Consider the following 23,840-nt stretch of genomic DNA (forward strand, 5'->3'; position numbering starts at 1 on the left):
TCAGCATCCTTGAAGCAAAGGCTGGGCCCTTCCTCACCCTCTGCAAACGTCCCTGTGGTATTAGATTCTTGTGCAACAGGAATAGTGATACAGAAAGTGAAACTGAAGAAGAGAGGAAGAGCAGACATGGATGAGAAGGTGACAATGAAACTGAAACCAAGTGACAGAAAAACAGAGAGAATGAGAGAGAAAAAGGCAAAAGACATTCTGAGAAAAGAGGAATCCTGTTACAATCTGCTCTCCTATTAAGGAAGAAAGTCCTTCCAGCAGCTAAACAGCAGGTCCTAAAAATATCTTCCTTGAAACACAGAAGCTTTGGTCTCTGTGGAAACAGAGCTCCATCCAAGGGAGCAGGAGGCCCAGATTCAGTCCATGGGTGCTCCTGTTCTTCTCCCATGGAGCCCATCGAGGGCAAAACAAGCAGAGCAACATTGCAACGTGGAAACCAGCCTTCAGGAAAAGCAAAGTAAGACGTAATTAGAATCATTACCATGGGCATATGTAAAACACTGATTTGACGAGGCGGGGGAGAAATAAGAGAAAAAGAGGCAGGCATGCTTTTTTCCCCAAGAGAAGTCAGTTACTGAGAGGCACAAAGCTATTGCTGTTTAAAATGATGCAAGTGCTTCTACTTGCCCTACCCACAAACACTTATCAGGTGGCAAAGTTCTCCAGCCTAGTCTACTCTCAATAACCCCTGAGTAGATTATCTGGATTACGGATTACATTTCTTATGTGTGCAGAAAAAAACCCAGCTATCTTCACAAGCAGTACAGCTACCTGCATGAACAGCTTTCCAATTCAGGCCAGGTCAAGCTAAGGCACCAACACACTCCACGATTAATAGCAACGCAGGGTTTTGTTTTCCCCACCACCACCCTGTGTTACTGCCTCAAGTTATATAAATTAGGTTTACCAGCAATGTTGGTCTCCTTATGAACTCCGTGCACACAAGCTGGCTTTTATGAATATACATCCCAGGTTCTCCTTACTTACTCCTGCACGGAGTAGTAAGAGACCTCGGTGACACCAACAGGTCAGAGGAGGTGGGGAGCATCGCTGACCGAGTATGGTGAAGGAGGATGGGACACAATGACTTCTAGTTGTCTGGTTATAGCTGTATGGTTGTGGTTTGGACCACGTCCCTCATCAGTCTCCTCATACAACACAGATGAGGGTATCAATTGCCTTTGTACAGTACTTAATGCCTTCTGGCTGACAGCACTATGTACAAACTGTGTATTACCATAAAGCATCTTTAATTATGAGCATAAAATACTGATTCCCACCCTCTTCCCCGGGCTTCAGTTTTGAGTGACACAGGTGGAAAGCTTCCCATTGCTATTTTTACTGTCTCCTCCCTCAGCTGACAGCACCAGGGGAATGCTGCGGCAGGGACTGCAGACGTGTCACACAGCTCAACCTCTGCAATGGTCACGGCCAAAATTACAGCATCTGTGCCAATCCTCAGAGGTGCCAAATGCATATTCCGTAATGAGGCCAGGTCTTTTTTCAGGCTTACTGAACCAGTGAAGTTAACCACACCTTGTATTTTCAGTTTGAAGTTTTATGGTATTTGCTGTCCCAATATCCCTTACCTAAACTGGAAAGAATATAGAACAGCACAAAGATGGCAACAGCAACAAATAAGTTTTCAAAATCAGCCACAACATCTATCTAGGCAGAGCATTTTGACTATAGAAACCCCATTTCACAATGCTGTCAAGACCTGTTTAACCGCCACGGAACTAAGGCAGCTATTGGTGGTCAAGTTCTTGGTTACAACACAGCACATGAAGAGAAATAGCCAGGAAAATCAGGGTCACTCACTCGTGTGTTCTTGCAAGGAGGTCGAGCTTGAAACTGCGTGTATCCCTCTCAAAGGAAACACCACGACAAAATAATTCCATTTCAAGACACGAAGAAAATCCAGCACACATCAGGAACAACAAAATCATGCCACATTTGGAGGAAATAGTGATGTCTAGAGTATTTATACTAGCACACACACGTGCTCAGTTATAATAAGATCTTCGCGGGCTATCCAAGTCTGTATATTGAAGTCCCTTTGTCACAACATACTATTTGTTCCCTTTTCAGAATGCATTATCTCTAAACTTTATAATCCAGAGAAACTTAGATCAGTTGTTAAGAAACAGGGACAGATTTTTCTACAGCATCATTATACTCTTCCATAAGATGTGCATCTACATTTTCAGAAATAAGCGGCTATTGAATCCACTCTGAATCTAAAAAGCTAATTTTGTGGGTAGAAAAGAAAAACAAAAACGTAAAACCCCCACACGCAGATTGTCTATCTATCTTGAACAAGAGATTATGTTGTAGGATCTTTACGTTAAAAAAACTCAACAAGAGAAGTTTGGATTATTGCAAGTAATTTACAGTGTCAGAAGAAAACACTCAATTTCACATTGTGCTTCAGCAAGTACCACTTCAGCATGTCAGCCAAAATACCACAGGAATCGCAGCAGATTTTCAGTCTAAATGCCAACACTAAATGGAGAGCAAGACATTAGATTAGAGATTTTTGGTGTTAACCATAACATCAACTGTCAAATGAGAAAAATTGGAATTATTTCAAGATTCACAGGAACCCCTGGCACACAGCAAGAGTCCCTGTGCCAGTTTCTCACTCCAGTTTCCTTGAATTCGCACGAACGTGGATCTAAAACTCTTCACTGTTTTACTAAGCACCACAAACACTGACACTGAGTATTTAAATATACAATGTCGTCTTCCTCCTCTGTCTCCTTCCTGCACAAGCACTATGTGATTCAAGTTCAGGTACAGCAGACTCTCTTTGACTTCACATTTTTAATACAGTAAGAGCCAAAAACAGTTTGCATAGTATTTTGCCTTATGAAGCTGCAAAAAAAGACACCAATTTTTTTGGCGTCTATCCCAGCACACTGTCACAGGAGCAGACAAGTAATTCCACAAATGTGTTCACACTCAAAATAATTCCAATGGCTGCCAGAGAAATTTAATCAAGGAATCTGCCACCGTTTTATATCACTATTATTTTACTGCTACACCAGATAGTCATTGTGCTAATCAATACAGGCTAATACTGGAGTTACAGAATGAACTTATGACACTTGAAAATGACACCTTAAAGGTTGTTTTGGAGGTTCATTATTTGCAAACACCACACTACAGCCTTGCTGGACTATATGACTGTAGTGCTAATCCAGTGATGTACCAGCTCTTCTTTTCAAATAAATAAATGGATTGAGTAGCAACAACTTCCAGGCACTTCTCAGAATGATAATTTACACTGCAGTAACTTAATTATACTGAAGCATGCATCACTACAACTGCTTCTTGATTACTGTATTGTGATAATCAGCGATCTGTTATCAAGTATTGAGAACGGTGCTCAAAGTTCAACCAAGTCCTAACAGGGATATTAGATACCACGGGTGAGCTCAAGCACCCGTGACGGAAGCAGGTGATGCACACAGGGCTGAGCGGTGAAGCCACCACAAGTTTGCCCTGTAAAAGAAAGCTATTTCACAGCATTCTTCAGTACAAACTGTAATGACACATTTAACATTAACTGAATTACGCTAATCTACACTGAGTAGCTTTGGGGCGAAGGTTGGGTGTCTTTTTTTTTTCTTAATAAAATCCTAGTAATACTAGTTCCTCTAAAAAATGGCTCCTTTTTCAAATACAACCTTATATTGTGTTCATCTGCATTGAACAGAGGCTCCTGAATATGTCATGTTTCAAAGGGGAAAACAATTTCCATAACTAAAGTAAATCTGCTCAGGACTCAGAGCAAAACCAAGAACTCTTGAACTGTAAAATCCACCGCCCTCCTTTTTTCCCAGCTTCACCACTACAAGTGAATTCCTTCTCCCCCTTCAACACCCATTTTCTCGGAGGGTTTCATCCCACACCCCGGCAGCGTTTCCACATACCTGCCTTGCCCCACATATTTCTGAGCCAACTCATCGCCAGCCCAGCCCAGAACCCAGTGGGGAGCCGGTCCCATCTGTGCTCTGGCTGCTGCTCCTCAGAAATCAGTTCTGTCCTCACAACCAGTTATAGCTAAAGATCGTTTGACAAATGCGATCAGACTGCACCTATCCATGCTAATTTTCCAAGCATTTTTAAGAAATAACAGTCAAAAGAGCAGTAACTATAAGAGCATTAAAAAATAACCCCAAACCAACAGATAGCACACACCATCACCAAGGAACAAAGACCTCTGCAAACCTGCATTCTGGAAGAAATCTCTTCCAAACTAAGTGAACAGTAGCAAAATGTTGTGACATCAAAGACAGAATGGGCAAAAAATATGCAATCTGTGCTTGAAGATAATTTTTTTTTAAAGGAGCTAGAAAGTAAAACTTCATTTGTTTTCTCTTATAGTAAGAACTCAGCTGAATTTACAACATGTCTTTACACCACCACATTAACCCAGAATTTTGATGCCTGGCTTATGTCAGGTTGCTCATTTGTCTACTATGTGAAGCAGCAGTTTTATGTATAAACAACAAACAGATTTGGAACAGTTGCTTCTGCCTGAGTTGGTGGTGTTTGTGTTTCTTTAGTCTGTTTTTGTTTTACACCCCCTAGATAGCAGGGAATGAGGAAACAGAATTTTGATTAAATGTGCATTGACATTTTACATAGGAACTTGCGCCACTGGCATGCTGATATAAGAGAACAGAATAACTTTGCCTCTACAATCATTCATTCTTCCATATTGAGTCAAATTTAGCAAGAAGGCCACTGACAAGTGAAACCAGATCCAACAAAAATGAGCAATGCTGTGGCTGAGCCTTCTGTCTGAGCTCCTCCCTTGATCGTTACACTGCTTGATGGCAAAAGGTGAATAACACTCCAATACTCAACGTGTGTTCATGCGATGAGAGAGAGCACTTTCCTAAACAAAGTCCTGAATAAACCCCTTTAAATGCTGGGTCCTTTAAATTAGGATCCCCCTAATCACAGCAACAAATGCAATCCAAAACCAGTGTAAATTGAAACACAAGAAGCTAGTAAAAGTGGAAATAGGAGTTAAACGCATAGGTACGTTCAAATGTAATTCCCACACGCTCCAACTTTCTTTTCTTTAGCAACCTGAGAAATCTATTGAGTTCTGAAGCAAGTTCTGTGTCACAAGGTGATGGTTTTGAAGATGCACGTGTGCCTTCTTCATAGTTTCTTGCATCTCCCAAACTGCTTTCTTGGAGCAATCTTCATTTACACCATTTAATCCCAAGACACAACAAGCAGACGGTATACTATGACCAATCTCTTGGTCTAGTTATTTTTAAAATAGAGCACTGGAGTTAACTTTAACAAAGTATTTTCCATTTAATGGAGATGTTCTGTAGCAAATAAGCATGGAATACAGAAGTCTTAAGCTTTATTTATCAAAGACAGGAAACCTTTACTGCCCGCTAAGAACCATCTCCATTCACCACAGCATCAATAATTCACAAAAACTCAGTCAGCTACATTCTATTATATACTCTTTACTGTAACCGGTGTACAAAATCTATATAGCCAGTCTCTGAGGCACATTTAAATAACCTGAGAAAGCAGAGAAAATCCTGTTACTTTCACAGAGAAGCTCAGTCTATAGTATCTTCTGGAGTGAGGAATTAATTCTCTTCACCTCCAGCTTCTATCACATCTCTATCCTGCTGTGGTATTTTCATTTCAGCTTCACACATCCTACTCTATGTTTTATAATACAGCAGAGCTAAGACAGATGAGCACATTCCTCATAACATTTAACAACATATTAGAATTCTGAGAATCCTTTTACTGTTGCAAAAAGCCTTTACTTTCTCTTTGGATATCGTACACTCAAAATCTGAAAGAAGAAATAAACCACTGCCTGAAATTGCACTCCTAAAAGTCTTGCTACGAAGAACCAGAAATATTTTATGATATCCATGTACCTAAGCACAAAATCTTTTTATGTAAAGACTTCAGGTAAAACAAGTATGTGTCAAGTCATGCAGAAGCTGTGCTTGATAAAAAGTCTCCTCTGATTCACTAAGAAACCTTCAAAAAAACCCAAGTGCAAATATTAACACTGGTTATGCAGTCCCACAAGTTTTGTGCTTTCACAGCTGTTTCTTAGAATCCAGTTACTTCCAAACTGGAGAGCCTTGCCTTGTTCCCGAGGCTGAAAACCCACAGTGAGCCAATGCATTCTGGCCCCGCTCCCAAGCCCATCACACAACCCTCCTCACCACCCTTGGCTCAGCACTGGGGGACTGAGGGTTTACAGGCCTGGAGGAAGCAATCTTGCTGCTCTCTCAAAGCTTTTTTTGTTCAGAAGCACTGCGTTATTCTTTCAGTACTCCCATCTGTTTACTGGAGCATCCCTGACACCTCAAGCTTGAGCATTGCTCTTGTCCTGACTCCGTTTTACATCAAGCACCAAATTAACTTTCTGATGTATTTGTCTTACCTCTACATACCTCCAGCACCACGTAATAATAGTTTAAGGCCATCCGGGTGCAGCATGAATTGCCATGAGCTGCAGACTTAAGCCTCTGGGATTACTTATCTGAGAAGAGAGAGTGGCTTTTGACCCGGCTGCTGCCTGCACCCAATGCCAATATCCCCCCCTTTCACCAGGTACAGCTCAAATGCTCACAAAACACAGAATAATTGCTGAAGTGCACAAATGAGAACAGCCGAGACAAAAAGAAATGGCACCAGTTCAGTTTTCTTTATATCAGGATTCCAAAAATAGTCATCACTGAATAAGCATATAATGAAACAAGACTAACACTAAACTGTAATCAAACTTCACCTAAAATTTCACACTTCTAGGTTTGCACAGCTGGTTAGCTATACGCACTATAACTTAATAAAAAAGGCATTTCCAACCTAAGGATCTTAAACCAAAAGTATACATAAATTCTGCTGCAGGCAATTGTCTAGATGCTCTAGAAGAAGTGAATGGTTTCCTGAACTGGGATGAATCCATTGGAGACTCATGTTAGGAAGGACAGATGGAGGGAAAAAAAGAAAATCAAAGCAGACCACTCAAAACCTTTGATACCCTATAGGGCTTGGCCCTGGAACTACTCAGTTAATTCATCCCATCACTGATTTAATTCAACTAACTTCTCAACTTCTTCTTTTGCGCTTGGAGGTTTTTTGGTAGTTTGTTTGCTTTGGCGGCAATTTTTGCACTCTTTCCTTTTTCTTGCATTCTCCTCTACCTATTTACTGTAAGTCTGTTTACATTTCAGTCTCTAAAAGCTATTTTATCAACAGGTTTTACAAAGAAGCTCTCATTTCCAAAGATTAACAGCATTAAATGACTAGTTTTTCTATGATTCCTTGATAAGCCATTAAACTTGTAATACGTGGCACCGATAAGCATTTTCCTTACGTCACTTAAAGACAATCATAACTATATCCAGAAAAAACAAGCTGATAAAAAAAGATTCAAGTATTAATCCCATAATTCTAACAGAGGAGAACAAAGAAAAAGTTGAGCAGTCTCAGGAAGCAGCAGGTGCTTGTATCCAAAATCCTATTACAGCAGACCAAGTTAAAGCCATTTTCACACCGTTCTTCAAAGATCCCTGGGAATCTGAATTCAGTCTCTCCCACAGAACACCAGAGCCACAGTCCAAGAAGATTACATGGCAGCTGGAATGGATAAGGTTTTGCAAATGTGCAAGCAGACGAACTGGAAATATAATTTCTTCCCATTCAGAAGCATCAGTTTAGCTCCAGCAGTGATTTGAGAGTCTCTGACAGAAAGGGGATGAAAGGCAGGACGGAGGACAAGAACGGCAGAGAGGTCCTGATACGAAAATGATTAGTTCCCAATGAACTGGCCTAATATTCCTAAAAAGAACCAACTGCACATGAACGCATCTGTCCTCAGTATATTAATATTTTATCAGCCAGCATTATATGAAGATGAGTCAGCAGGCAGTATATACTTATCCCTTATATAGTTATGCTAATATGCACAAGCACTGCAGAAGAGCAAACAAAGTTATTAACTAAGACGGGGCTTCTCTTAAAGATCTGCAATGTCTCTGAAGGGCTCTATGCAGAAGCCAAGTGAAGAAGTGTCATGGCCTGCATTACCCAGGAGATCACACATTCTGCTCGGATAGTCCGCCCTCATTCTCGAGAAATATTTCATGTTTCTTTGAGTTACACTAACCATTTCCACAGATTTAAAGAAGAAAGGCAGTATCTACTTTTGATTTAAAAATCAAAACAATCGGCACATCCTTGGCACTGTCATGTCTTGTGAATCATAAATAGGAAAAAAAAAGCTACTTGGAAAAGTGACACTGTAACCTCTATTTTTCCCCCATCCCCAGATAAGTGGAGAAAACACCATTTTTGAAATTGCTCCAAACACCGAGCTTTATTACAGCATGAATCTGTATGCACTTCAGCATCTCCTTTCAAAGAAGTAGCAAATTCACAGCCTCACAGAGGAACTTTGCTCTCCCAATGAGTCTCTTGCCTTATCTCAATTATTCATTTTCTGCTAGATTCATTAAATATTCTAACAAACACCAAGAGTGATAACTGCCAAATGGAAGACAGTCATTTCATGAAAGCAATCTATTACCAGAAAAGATTTGTCCATCATATTTTCAGAAACAAGAAAACCTCAGTGTTCTCTTTTATCCTCATTGTTTTTATACCAGCAGTCTGACTTTTAAATCAGACTCAATTCCCTTCTTCCTAAGCATCCTCAAGTTCTATTCCTGTCAATTGGAGATGGGCTGACTTGAGTCTACCAGGATTAAAAAGCTGTTGTTCCACAAAATCTATACATTACCAAGACAATATTTAAACCTGCACTGTTTTACACTTCCTTTTCCTCTTGTGCATGTTCCTTTAATTAACTTTTAGCACACTGAATGTTCAGGCTCCAGTAACAGTCAATATAAAAATGATTAAAAAAAATATAGCTATTGACCAGGATTAACAACAGAAAATGTTCTAAAACAGCAGATCACAGGTAACCAGTCCAGAGCTTAAAAATCAAGTTTCCTAGCCAAAGACCCTATCATTACAAACCCAGGGACTAAATCCTTCCTCCCTTCTCCCAGTAAATACCACTTAGAACTGCTAACAATAAAACCTGGCACAAAGTTTCTCCTTTGCACTTCTCCTGTTGAAGTGCTCATGAAACCTGCTTCGTGCTCTCCAGGAACGTGAAAAGATAGCAGAAAGAAATAATTTCTTACAGAAACAGATATCTGCACTTAATTATATGCAGAAACATCAGTAAATGTTACCTATTTTAACGTAACAAACGTTAATCTAAGAAACGGGAACAGTACTTCAGCGCATTTAGAAAAGTACTAACTTTCTCATCGCTTTCCTAAACCCACATGAGAAAATTCAGTCCTGAAACCAGGTCATATATACTTGTTAGGCTCATCCAGCTGTCCTACCCGGCATCATCTGAGAGTCTATGAAGTAAAAACCATTTTGCCCAGATTGTACAAATCAGGAGGTTTTGGCGTTGGTCACAGTGCACACTTTGTTTTCTGCCAGCACCTCTAGTTAATGGGGCCAATTGCTTTTGTAGTCTTTTTGGTGAAAGATTTCTTGGTAGTCAACTTTTCCCCCTCAAAATAGGATGCTCAGCAGTTAAGAGTCAGCTATTCCACACATAGCAGCGATACCCAGCAGTAGATAGTGGACAACTGCTAATGCAATCACTTAAGCATATTGTTTCAGTTGATGTTGAACTAGTAGAAACTAACCTGTAGATGCATCTTGGAAAAACAAAAAAGAAAAATGAAAGAGAAAAGAGAAGCAGCTTCCTGGACTATGACGTTATTCGTCGCCCTGTTTGCTTTATCTGTGATGCAGTCCTTGTAAAGCACTTTATTGTGGTATCTCTACAGAACAACTGGTTATGCAGGAAAAGAATCTCAGCAATTCCAGTGCAGGCCACACCAGCACTGAACTGCTACCAATAAACCAGTACGGCATAAACAAGTCTCGTGATGCTGGAGATTCTATTTTTGAAACAACAGATAACAGTGCTTCGAAAAGTAGGTATATTAATGTCTACATTATGGCCGAATGCCAATTTGGACAGTGATATTTCAGCTATGGAGGTTTTCTTGAGTCCACTGTTCCATGACACATGAGCTTCTAGTTATAAGCTACTGCTGTTTTCTCCCCCAACGCATATTTTTCATACTTAGCTCTCCACATAGTTACATTTTACAAATGAACAGTGTTTCCCTTTCTCCTAATACCACAAAGCTTCCAAGACAGAGGCAAAATATAAATATTTAATGAGAATTTGAAAAAATATTTAAGGAAGAAGCCTGATCAGTTCTACAGGGAAGAGCAGGAAGGAACAAAGTTCACATCAGACAATTGCCCAGAAGCACATGGGAATAGTGGAAGGAAGAAAAACAGTAAGAAATGACAAACAATGCTTGCTGAGTTGTCCTCTCCCCCCTTACAATCTCATTAATAAGATTAGAATCATTTTGGTTGGGAAAGACCTTTAAGATCATCGAATCCAAATTAGCCAAATTTAATCTAACATTCTTTCCTTCATTCTGAATTAACACTCACTTCATAATAATAAAAAGAAAAATATAAAATTGCTGTGAATGTCCAAGCAAAGAGTAATAATCTTCAGTTCAGTTTCTGCTGCTGAAACACAAGTTTAGAACTACATCCACATAAAAAACATCCAGGATCCTTAGGTTTAACTTTCCTCATTATGAACATTATTGAAGTGGATTTTTGGATGGAAAGGGTAATTTCCTAAAATAACTGGAAAGTGTCAGATCTTGTTTGTATCAATAGTGTCTGTTCAATTCTCTACACAAAACTGCCTACAGATCTTAGATGAGCTTTGACAGAGGGACATCCAGTTTGGAAGGGTGGTATATTTGGCACCAGCTCACTTAGTCCCAGCAGAATAATAAGGGATATAAAACAGTTCAGCAAACCAAGGAGAATTTACAACCTCCACACCCTCTACAAAACTGGGTGGACATTAAGGTTTTATGACTATCTTATCTTTTACATCAAGAATTCAGATCCAAGTTGAATTCAAGTACATTGCCATCTCCATTCTTCGTTAAAGCAAATACAGTTTACAATAATTCCTTTTTTAAAAACACAACTATATTTGTGCTTGGATTCCTCCACAGACAGTAGTTTCTGCATTATCTGATTGATTTTTAGTACAAATTTCAAAAAACAACATTTTTTTAAATGCACAGGGAGCTTTAGAGGTGAACATGACATTACACGAATAAATAGCAAGAGCTCAGAGGAGAGGGCAGAGAATTTCTGTACCAGAGAACTTTGAAAGCTGGCAGAGATTCAGCAAAAGTCAAAACCTTTGAGGCTCACTGGTCAGGCTTAAGGCTAAAACACCATTCGATGCCTTGAACTACTGTACTAACACCTGAAAAGGTGTTTCTTGCATCAGAAAGAGATGCCTGTGATGTGTGCCAAGTCACAGTGTAATTATTAACCAGTGTGAGGCAAAGGTTACATATTCATCAACTAGTAGGCATAAAAATAGCAAAACTGCAGCTGAAACACTGCCCCACCTCTTCCTACAGCTCTGGTACAGCTGGTTACACTTGATAAGATGTTCATACCCACACTGAAACACTTTTTCTGTAGTATTAAGACATATTAAAAACATGCTTTACTAGAAAAATAGGCAAACTTTTTACAGTAGGGAACAACAAAAGTATTACAAAGAAAATACATAATGCAAATTAATATACAAGTTGAAGTACATTCCAGTCTTAGGGGAAAGAGGAGACTGACTGGCTCTTGACCAGTGGCCTCAAGGTAAGAATTGTCCAGGGAACACCTCCAAAATAAACATTATACCAAATGAGCTACTTCAATTTAAAAAAAATAAATCACAATGACACACCAAAATATACACACACTTTAGTGAGAAATTAATCTATAGAGAACAACTAGCATGTTGGAGAAGGCTTGTGTAAATTTGCCCCAGAGAACATGCTTCCAAAACAAGACCATTTTCTTGAAAGATGCCACTTTCCCCAGGCAGTCATACAGCCAAATGAATTAAATGAATTAATCAGATGTTGGGGAAGACTATAGAGAGATGGAACAAAGATTAAGATCTGTACAGACAAACCAGTCCAACGCTTAAGGCAGCAAGTTAACTACTGAAAACTTCCTTTAAAGTGCAGATGGTTGTACGTATCATTTTGGTTGCAAAATGCTTAACAGAAGTCTACTCCCGTATTACTATTGGCTTCTATCTTGCATGTTATTAAGGCTTGCAGTTTATTGTAGAGTGTAATAGTTGAGACAAAGTGTCTTGTTTAATTTAGTATAAATAGCCATTCAGGTTCATGGAATAGCGATAAAATCATCTGAACATTATGTCAGTTTATCTGTACACTGGAAAAAAACATACAGCTGGTTTTGCTTCTTTGCTGATATTGAAGACCATTTTTCAAGTTCTACGAGAACACCCAAAGCAAAGCTAACTAAAAGTCAGCAGAGAGGAGGAATGTCTGGAAAGATCCTATAATCTGAGCAAAAACCTTTCTAGACAACCTTATCTAAAGAGAAACATTTCAAGCCATACTATTTAAAGGGTGCTTTCCTAAGAAACATGTTGAAGTTGGTCTCAGAATTTTCAGACTTGTTGGATCTCATCCATTACTCCATAGTTGTTCATTTGCTGCAAACAAAAAGAAGTGGCCATGCCATGTCATGAAGTTAAATTTAACTGCTCTAACATACTGGGATCTTGAGAAATTTGGCAGTGTCCTGTAAAAAAATCTGTTTTTTGAAATATGTTTGAGCTATTAGCTGACACCACATGCCTTGAGAGGGGTTATTTGCCAGACACTGATGTATGCAGCTTGTTTCAGCAGCACGCCTTGGCTGATAAACACGGCTCACAAGAGTCAAGGTTCTTAAAGAATATTTCTATATGGAAGCAGGATTTTTTAATCAGGCATGGTAACACAGATGTTCCTAAAAGCACAGCCCGAACTGTCTAAACCAACAATTAATTTCAAATTAACAATTTTAAAAAGCTTTTTCATATTGAGTACCTAGAATACCTAGAGTACTCATATGGAGTATCTAGAAAGAATTGCAAGAGATTGTGTCGATAAATAATATCAGAGTCAGGAAAGCATACATGAAGCTTTTCTAACAAATTTGCAATACCAAAAAATACAGCGGCAGCACTCAGATTACCTCTAATTTAAATTTTTCCCCCGGACTTTGCAGCAAACGTACTAACTTAAAACCTCATCTTCCACATCAACATCACTTATAAACCCACATGGATGGAATTCCCCTCTTTGAAAGCAGAGATTTTACAGATTTATTTTGTGATTGTAGGGATCTTCCCAAACACATGCACGTGTTCATCAGGAGACACGAAACCAAGGGTGGGCACTGAGCCAAATCCCACTGTTTAGCACAATTTTGTGCCTTTGTATTATTTGATCTCATGGTCAGCAAACCCAACCACAATGTTTAACACCAATAGGAGCACCTTTGTTCTGTAAAGCTAGCATAGTGGTTAAAAAAATATTGGATAAAGATATGGATACAGATAATGTCAGTATAACACTGTTGTTATACAACTGGCCTATGTTTGCACCTTTCTGAGATTGTCTGCGGGTAGCACAGCTTCATGCGCAAACATGCCACAATAACCCATTTTTCTCAAATTAGCCTTTGAAATACAGAACACAAAGATGTTCCTCAGTCCTTAAGCTGACACTGTGCACTATTCATCCCATTCTACATTCTAAGCCTTCTATTAAAAGCACCTTTATTTCTTTGTGTTCAAACAGATTTTCCCGGGTTTACAATCACACACTTCCATTGCTCACAAAACCTGACACATTAAAAAATCCACACCAACAAAACACTCAGTTTGAGAGCAGAAATGAAATTTAGCATGGTCATCAGATATCAGGCTGAGCAGGCAAGACCAGCGTGTGTCATCCATCTAAAAACTGGAAAGCAGGACAGTCAAGACAAAGTCGTAGCAAATGGGTCACTGAAACTGCTTATTCAGTTGACAAGTTACAGTCTCGAGCAATCTCAACTATCCACTGACTCTCTTATGGCCACAAGAGGTTTACTCACCTATTGTAATTTAGGCTACATAAACTCAACAATCCTTAATTATTTCTATTTCAGATCAATATAAACAGTCAATATATACTCAAATGAACATGAAAAGACATACAAGAACCACCGGTGTTCAAAAACTGGAAAGATGTGCCTTTCCTAGATTCAAGAAAACACAAGGAACCCCTCATCTTGCACCCAGATAAGCACCTTCTATTTATCTCAAGCACAGTGGCAACTGAAACTCTCTCCTAATCAACAGAGAAAGATTTCTGCCCTTTTTAGGGGCTAATTGGCCAAAGCAAGTCTGCATGTGCACAAGCATGTTAGGTACAACATATTCGCAGCTTATTTTATGACTCATTTCAACTGCTTCCAATGCAGTCTTGTAATTGATTTATATTTGTGAGGGAGGGCAGAAGGGAGTGTTAGTTATTCATTAAATTTATTACCGGCTTTAGGAAAGAAAAACACCAGCTATGTTATTTGTTCATTTAATTTATTAGTGCTACATAACTTCAAGACTGTTGTCATTAAAGCCAACATAAAATGAAACTAAGGAACTAATTTCTTGATATTTTGCCTAAGAGTGTTTTTGGGGCAGGGTTTAACAGTTACTGCAATCACATTGACTTCTCCACCAGGCAAATGCTGTATTAAAATGAAATATGAAATTCAGACATATGCTACAGAAGTTGGGCTCCAAACAGCTAATTGCTTGGCACTTCGTCCTCATCCATCTCCATGTGAGGAAGCATCACAGGAACAAAAATACAGAAAACCAAAAAGAACCTGTTCTCTTCATTCAATATGGAAATATAAATATCCATTTGCTCAAGAAGTGTCAGTTTTCCCCATAAAACCACTTGCTGGCAGATACACTTTTGTTGCTTGAAATGTTCTCTACCTATACACACAGCTATCTACAGTCCTGGATAGCACTGCTAATTGTTTTTTTTCTTTGTTGTTTTTACTTATGTTCACAAGTAATAAATTATTGGAAACTTAGCCCAGCACTTAGAAACGCTGCAAGACAGCAGAGTAACAAAGGATAAATGTTGAACTTCGGAGGGATTTTTTGGTTTTGAAGTTGTGATGGACTGGAGATTGACTCCAGCTTCAGAGCAGAAGCACTGAGGTTTACACAGCCCAGCTCATCCTCCTCTTAAGAACGAACTGAGCAAAACCAAGTGCTACCAGCAACATGCACAGGTCATACAGCCGCCCTCAAATAACCAGAAGCTCAATCTCACAAGGTGACACACTATTCAGAGCGAGAACAGGGAGAAGCTGCCTTTCTCTGCCTCATACAATTCACGCAATTTAGCAGCACTAAAAGCAGACAGAAAACCTTAGTCAGTTCAGCATGCAGGATTTAAACAACGTGGTCCTCTAGAAACCTTTATGATGCTCTGATGGTGTTGGGAACCAGGTCCTACCACCTTTGTATGGCAGGTTAAACCCACGTCTCCAGTTCAGGCAGCTGAATTTCAGGACTATCTACACCCCAGATAAAAAGTATAGTTAGGCAAAGGCTCTTTGGTAGGTTATTTTTCTTCCCAAATAACACTAATTGCAAAACATTATCGATAGTGAAAAACTTCCTTTTTTTAAAAAAAAAAAACAAAACAAGCTTTGATCTTGCAGGCCTGAGAGCAATGGGGAAACATTTAACACAACTGTTTTTACCTCAGTGACTAAACCATGAAATAGGACCAAAGCTCAGTAAACATTTTGAATAACTTCAAATATCAGAGCACCTGTTTTAAACAGTTGTTGGTATTTGTCCCTGGGAGGCTCATCTGAATTAATCTCTGCTCACTGCACAGACAACAACAGGAGGCTCTTCCGTATGTTTCTATTTTTGAGCAAAGTTGTATGCAGTTCTTCTTGAAGTATTGACTACAGCAGGTAGGATAAGTTCAGTTTTAGAGTTTAAACAATCCTTTGCAGACACCACATCAATGTTATTAAAAAACTGGGAGTGGGAAATACCCCAAAGTCAATGACAGAAAAAAAACCTACCAGGTGACGCGCCACGAACAAGAGAACCCTGTAACTCTGGGACTATTTATAGTGACTCTGCCAAGCACTGCCCATGTCAGGAATTTAGTTGGTATCCTTTTATTGAAATCTCTAAGTATTCAGTCCAAAGAACTCAGGTTAGACCACGCACAGAAACACAGTGTTAGGAAAAGAAGTTTCCGTTGCAAAGCAAATTAAAGTAGAAATTAACTATTTTTATGAATCAAGGTAAACCCCCCTGAAGCTATTTATTATTTGCCTAGAAATCTGTAACCACTTCAGCAAATCAGAATAGAGACAAACTAAACGGACACAACCTCAGAAGATTAGTTATCACTCCAGCCTAATCCAATTAGGTGGGTTTCCTAATTTTACTCTAATGAAAATGGTAACACTTTTCCATCAACTCCTGCAGAGGAAACAGCAATAAGAGGATACTGATAATCAGCACCACAAATAATAACATTCTCATACAATAAAAGGTTTGGTGTTGCGGGTTTTTAACATTAAATTTAAGGGAAAAGTGTAACAACTATTTAAACAGTCTAAACTATCTGCTATCCATTGATCAAAAGCCCTTTAATTTTACTATAGCATTTCACAATTCAATTCCTTTCATCATATTTACTAAGAAGCTTAATGAAAAACAGAAGTGATCTAATGCTCTCCTACAAACTTAATGACAAACTCAAATGTACATATTTTGAGAATGAAGGATTTAAACATCACAATATCTATCATTTATCAAAAGCTTAAATAGAAACAGAACACACTAGTTTATATTGTGCACCATGAAAAAACATCAAGCTGTATGTTGTTAAATGCAACAGGAGCAGATCTTCCAAGCTATTTATTAACATTTCTTCACCTCTTTCAATATCTATAAGATGGACTAATAGGTTCTCCTCTTTGAAACTGCTACAGAAGCAGCAAGCAGGGAAGCAGTAACTTCTTTCATTTGACTGGGATTTTTAAATATTTCACAAGTCTTCTCCACATTTTTAGAGAACATACGAATGCATTTTAATATAAATAGCATGCCATCAACAATGCAGTCATGGTTTTGTGCTTAAGCACTGTATCCAAACCCTACGTGTGTATCCTGTTTTTAAGTACTGTACATTGTCTTAATGTAAACATGTTAGAAAGTTTAACCTTCCCATGTGGAATTCAGGAAAGGGGAGGAGGATGACAATCAAGGCCTTCTGTGCAGATGTTGTACTAAGTCAATCAGATATTCGGATTAGAGTTAATCACATCTCAATAAAAAGCAGAAACTTAAAACCATATGGGCCATGAGAGAAGACAGAGTCTGATACAGCTTCTGTTCAATATGGTTCTGGAACAAACAGAACAGAAACAGACCAACCTGCCTAAAATGAAACACCCACAAAAAATGGCATCTGAAGCAATGAAACAGAAGATTCTTTTTGAGAAATATTTAGACACCAGATGGAAAACTGTTAATCAAGTGGAAATAAATACATATAAAAGCCCAAATTAATTACCTACTAATACTTGATATTGGAACTAGAGCAACCAATGCTACAGTTAGACCTCTGAAGGAACACCTATAAAAACTCGTTTCAAGGGAATAAAATATGTCAACATCTTTACCTGGGCTGAAAGACAGCATTCAAACTTAATAACTAGTAAAATTATCATTTAAGAGTATACTTATTCATGAGGAGAGATATTCATTTGATTAGAATTAAGGAAAATAGGTTACTCTTTACAAAGATTAAAAGAACTGAGAATAGTTGACACTGGTTCTCCAAAGACAGGCTGATAATTGAAATTGAACAAAAAACTTGATGATTTTGTTTTTCATCTGCTATCTGCAAGATAGTTTTATAATAACTTGTTACATAAGGTTTGATACCTAGATGTGTATGTGATAGCAAGACCCTCATTTCAGTATCTTGAAAAAATACAGTCAAAATTTGCAGCCATGTTTGCGACCACATAATTTCTACAATTTGTCAGCAGCCTGTTTTGACCAACTGTAGGGTTAATTCCCACCTTACTCAGGACAACTTTCAAAATACACTGATAAATTAATATTTGCTAAGTATCAGTGGTATTTCAGACACACAATTGGAGAAAAAAAATAATAAAAATCTCAGACTTCCAACATTTTAACAATTCCTTTCTGGTGCCAGGTGGAACATGTGGTGGATTCAGAGGAGCAACAGCTTCCCACAGACTAAATGCTTTCAGTGGCATAGTGAACCTCTTCTATTTTAAGACTTCACATTACAGTTCACTACCACATGACTACAGGACAAACGTTAGGAATTTGCATTAAGAATGAAAGAATATACAAACCCTTGGAAGCTACCAATGAACTGCTGCAGCAGAAGTGGTATGATATGACATTTTACCTCAAGAAGCAGACTTGTATTTTTTACAGTAGAGTATTTCACTTGATTGTGAGCCACTTGGACTTAGCAAAAAGTGCTAAGAAATGATCAGCCTTGTAAAGTTCACACTACTGCTTATAGAACTCATCATCAGAATGACTATTGTTTTGGCTCATATGTTTTATGAAGACAGTTGTCTGTTAATAGACAGAATTAATTAACGTTTTTTTTAAAGTTCACATTTTACAGTAACTGATTTCTTTACTGAGCATCTAAAATACTGTAATATTTCCTCTCGCTCCTGGAAATCTAACCAATGATAACACAACTACTCTAACAGTGCTCTCAAGGTAACATCAAGACATGGGACTCAGAAAAATGGCAGACTTAAGAGTTGGGAAATTTCAACCCCTCAATTGAAGGAGGAAAGCCGAACCTAGACCTCATACAAACTACAGAAAGGACTCCAATATAAAACAATAAACTTCCTCTAGACACACTTTGATAGAAGGAACTCAATTCTCTCAGAGCAATCCAGGCATGTGTTGGCATCAACAGGCTTCTCTAAAAACTTAAGTGACGGAAGCCGTTGTTTCTGGATCCATGTAGATCTTTAACACGTGCTAAATGCCTGTTGAGGAGCACTTCCAGGCAGATGTGAAAGCACTTTTCTGGAGCTCTACAAGGCTTTCATGAAAAAATATCATTCAACTAAACATTAAGTGAAACAGAGAAACCAGCAACTGAAGGACAAGCATTAACTAGGCTTGGCTTAGACACAGCACTTTTCCTCTCTTAAACCTTATTTACATAATCCATATGCATAACAGTGGCATTTAGTAATTTACTGTGCATACAACATGTCAAAATTATTTCTTTACATAAAAACATGTTCTTTATAGTCAAGCAATTATTTTTTTGAGAGTGTACCCTGGAAACCAAACCCCGAATCCGGTTTACTCACCGAACAGTCAGAACACGTGCTATGAAAGAGCAGTTTCCCCCTAAACCTTTCTCCCCCATGCTCTTAACCTGACTTGGGCAGGTCACTGTCAAAAGCCGTTTGGACTCCTCAACTGATCAATCCTCAGATCCTTGAAAAGCCAATTATCTAAATTAGAAACAACTCTTGTCACTATTTCTGAAGCTGGTCCATATCCCCAAGATAGACATTAAATACTCAACCCCAGAGCCAAGAAAAGAAATTGCTCAACATTCTTGTCTCTTGCCCTGCTGCAACAATTTAAGCTTTTTAAAGCTCTCCCTTTCAGGATATGTTCTGCGAGGTCCTACTTTAAGAACCACTTATGCAACAGCAAAAGGAGCTCGTTGTTTCTGTGGACAGAAGAAGCAACAGAAGCCCTGGGATGGTACCAAGTTGCAGCAAGGACCCAGAGGCAGCAGCTCTGCTGAGGACTGCCTAGAAGCCAAGGGCTCCCTGTTCCTACTGGCCATGCTGTCTTGCCAGAGTCTTCTCATTGCTGCTCCATCCCTTTGGATGCCACCTACTTCAGCATCTCCTCCTGGCAGAATCCCCAGCTCTACTTCCACCTGTCAACACCTTTTCCTTCCACCCCTTCACCTTACCCAATTTGGTAAGAGTTGTTTGGTTGCCAAAAGAGAATGATTCCTATGTCGCACAAGCTTGTGTGAAACCCCAGATGCATCACAGAACACCAGCAGCTTCTTGATAAGTACTAGCCAAGGCTACTACCAAATTCAGTCAAATCTAGCTCACCGGGGCTACCTCTAAGCATAGACAGTGGTTGGCCAGTCTCAAACAACAGGGGTTTTGCATTCTGCAAGCTCAAACTGCAACCAGTACAATATCTCCCGCTCAAGACAGAGATTTTCAGTGGTGAAGCAATGGCCAACATACAATAGAGCTGAATAAACCCCTAAATTTAGAAAAAGCCCAAGAATGAGGGTTTGCACGTCACAGAATGTTTTCGGTTGGAAGGGAAAGATCATCTAGTTCCAACCCCCCCGTCATGGGCAGGAACACGTTACACTAGACCAGGTTGCTGAAAGTCCCTCCTTTTAACAAACGAAGCCATCCAGCAAATTGCGTTATAGCTGTTGATGCAACATTTGGTGAGGCCATCGAAATAACTCAAACCATCTACAAACCCTTCCCCTCCACCTCTCAGCAGGTTAATTGTGCAGACACCGGACTTACTAGGATTAAACAGAGATACAGAAATACCTTGTCCCCAGTATCCATTTACCTTGTCCTGAGGGCCTGCCAGGCTGCATCAATGTCTGCATACAGGTTTTTCTCAGAGGGCTTGCCGGTGCTCACCCCATAGCCAGAGTAGTCATAAGAGAAGACGTTGCAGTTGATGCGGGAGCCAAGGCCAATATAGAAGCTGCACATCTGGCCCAGGTCCACAGCGTTACCATGCGAGAAGAGCAGGGTGTACCGCCCAGTGGGGGCACAACGTACGAACATGCAGCCCAGCCTGTTATCTCGAGCCGTGCGGGAGAAGAACACTTCCACAGCATCCAGTTCCCGCTGCGAATACTGCCAGTCCGCCCGCTCGCTCAGGTGCAGACTGCAGGTGCCTGATCCCGTCGGGGTCCCTGCCCCGGCCGCCGCCCCGGCCTCCTGCTGCTGCTCGGGCTGCAGCACGGTGTAGGTGGGCTCCGGGGGCAGGAAGGCCAGCTTGGCAGCGATACGGCTGGGGCAAGGCGGGCAGCAGAACAGCCAGCAGAGCTCGCCCAGAGAGAAACCGTTCATTCTGGGCCCTTGTTCTGGCATCAGAGACACTGGAGAAAAACTAACCTATGCTGGAAAGAAGTCAAACCGAAAGCGACCCAGAGCCCTCCTCCAACGCGACCTGCGCACCGACCTGCGAGGCTGCCAGCTGCCCTCCCACAACGCAAACAACGACAGCCTTGGAGGAACTACAGTCCAGCAAAAATAGTGCAGCCCTTCGCAGCCTGAAAACGTGCTTATAGCAAAAAAAAAAACCACACAACCCCACAAAATACAAATGGAGTACGAGCAGCCCTTAAAAATCCCACGACTAATGCTACAGTAAACGCGACCCTCTAAAGCACCACCCTAGATCCCCTCAAAGAAAACAAATCCCGCGTACATGCACACATTTATAAAATAAATCCCCCTATGCTGGGGCTCAGTACCTCGCTCCAGCACCACAAGCAGCCGCCCCCCGCGCCCCAGCCGGGAACATGCAGCCACGGGCCCTTCCCACCCTGCACCGCTCGCGGCCCCGGCGCCTGCCCGGCTCCACCCGCCACAGCCCCGCGGCCCCCGCACGGCAGCAAGGGGGCCCTCAGCGCTACCGCCCCGGCCCAGGCAGCGTCCGAGCGGCGGAGGAGGACGGGAAGGGGAAGGCAAGGTCGAGGCTCAGCCGCGCGCCGCCGCGGGCAGGGCCATGCCGGCTGCAGCGCGCAGGCAGGAGCAGGCAGCGGCCATGTCCCGGCGCCCTCCCCTCCGCGCGAGCCGCACCGCTTCCGGGTTACGGGCGCGGAGCGGGGCCGCCCGCCGCAGGTGCCGGCGGGTGACGAGGCGGGTGCCCGGCGCTGCCCGCAGCGGCTCGCGGCCGCCCCCTAGGCCGTGCGCCGGGCGCCCAGCAGGTGCGCGGGGAGGGGAGCGAGAGCCCGTGGAAAAAACCGGGACACAGCCACCCGCGCGGGGAGCGCGCCGCCTGGTCCTTTAAGGGAGCCCCCCGCCGCGGTCACGTGCGGCAGGATCGCTCGCGCCCCCCTCCCCGGCCGCCCAGCTCTGGCGCATGCGCGGCGGGGCCGGGGGCAGCGCTGAGGGGCGGGAAGGGCGCGGGGGCCATTTCGCGCCGCCGGTGGTTCTTCCCCCTCCCGGCGTTCGGTGCTCGGGCCGCCCTGACCTCCCGCAGCCTCTGGGACCCTCTGCGCTGCTCCCGAGCCCTCCAGCTCCGGTCACCCTGAGGAAAGGCCGTTCGGGGCTGAGGCCGCGTTCACCCCGCGCAGCGCGGCATGGCGGGCCCGGGGCGGCCGGGCATGGGAGGCTCTGCTGGTCGCGCCAGCTGGCAGCGGGAGGTTCACTCCTAGAAGGTTGCCCGTGTAGTCATGCAGGAACGGGCAAAAAGCTGCTCCTCGGCTGGCAGCATCCAGAGCTGCGCTCTCCCGGTGTCAAGTGTTTGTGCATCCCAGAGCTGAAGGCTGCAGGGACCTCTAGGTCTGTTAGAACTGGCTGGAATTGGTCAGTGGCTTCAAGAGTTATGACAGAAAAGTCACACGGTGCAATTGCAGAAGCCTCATCGCTTTGGAAAATCAGGCTAATTACCCATATCCCAAATAATTCATCGAATGAATTAGCAAATCGTTTAGGCCATATGGCCGAACTCATGAATCACAGCTTACGGCTCAGTGTCTCCACGTTATCCGCTGGTCCAAAGACTGTGTGCAAAAGGCAAATGGACATATTTATTCTGTTACAAATACTAGTTATAACTATATCCTTAAATGGCCAGCACTCTGTGCTTGCTCAAAACAAAACTATAACGTAGCAGCCCACATGAGAATATAGGGGAAATTATACCTGTGCAGCTGTACTTCCAGTTCACATACATCCACCCAGTGCCCAGACTTAAGGTATGGCGTGTACATCCACCCCGTTATGGTGCTCTGTGAATGCGTGTCCAGGACCCGACTTACTACCTATGAGGAACAAACTTTCAAAGAAGAACATTGTGCTGAGGTCATTTCATTAGTGACAAGCCTGAGACGAACTTCTCAGTTCTAACGTTTGCCAACTCTTAAGAAAGTTAGTTCAAAACCTGCATACAAAAGAGTCAGTCATGCGTGATACTCCTTTTTCTTTGGAATGTCAGAAGTTGGACCAACCCGCCACATCAGTCTTCCGTTTAGTTTTGCTAACAAAATCCTAAATTCAGACAGCAATAATTGTGGTTATGCTGTTAAGAGAGAAAATGGAGGCTGTTCATCTCCAACCAGCATGAAAGTGAGGCCAGCGTGAAATTGTGGCCTCTGGCACAGATGGACTTTTCTTCCAGAGGACAGAGAACACCTGGTTTAACATATGTGTCCCAGGCATGTCCTGCTGGGAGGATGACAGGGCCCAGAGATCAGTTGGGTCATGAAGCGTGTCCCACCCACTGGCTCTGGGTTCCCTCAAGTGGCACAGACAGCCAATGCTCCCAATGTACAGACTGTTCAGACGTCCCATGAAATGGTGAAAGTGACACCTGCTCCATAGAATGTAATAGACAAATCTGGATAAAGAAAATGCAGAATAGATAAATGGGGAACCCTGTGAAATTCCTTGGGGATCACAAATGGCTTCAAACTCCACCTAAA

General features: G+C 41.6%; 1 protein-coding gene across 1 annotated transcript in view; it reads right to left on the bottom strand.

Moving 5' to 3' along the window:
• The window catches only part of ABHD17C (abhydrolase domain containing 17C, depalmitoylase), a 29,373-nt gene extending 7,319 nt beyond the window's left edge, over window positions 1–22,054 (bottom strand). Inside the window, exon 1 of the mRNA XM_082060809.1 lies at window positions 20,747–22,054. Coding sequence (XP_081916935.1) covers window positions 20,747–21,279 — 533 coding nt within the window. The 5' untranslated portion in view covers window positions 21,280–22,054. The remainder of the gene's footprint in view (window positions 1–20,746) is intronic.
• Window positions 22,055–23,840: the final 1,786 nt, after the last annotated feature.

The sequence above is a fragment of the Streptopelia decaocto genome (genome assembly GCF_964273445.1).
Source record: "Streptopelia decaocto genome assembly, chromosome: 9".
In the NCBI taxonomy this organism is placed as follows: Eukaryota; Metazoa; Chordata; class Aves; order Columbiformes; family Columbidae; genus Streptopelia; species Streptopelia decaocto.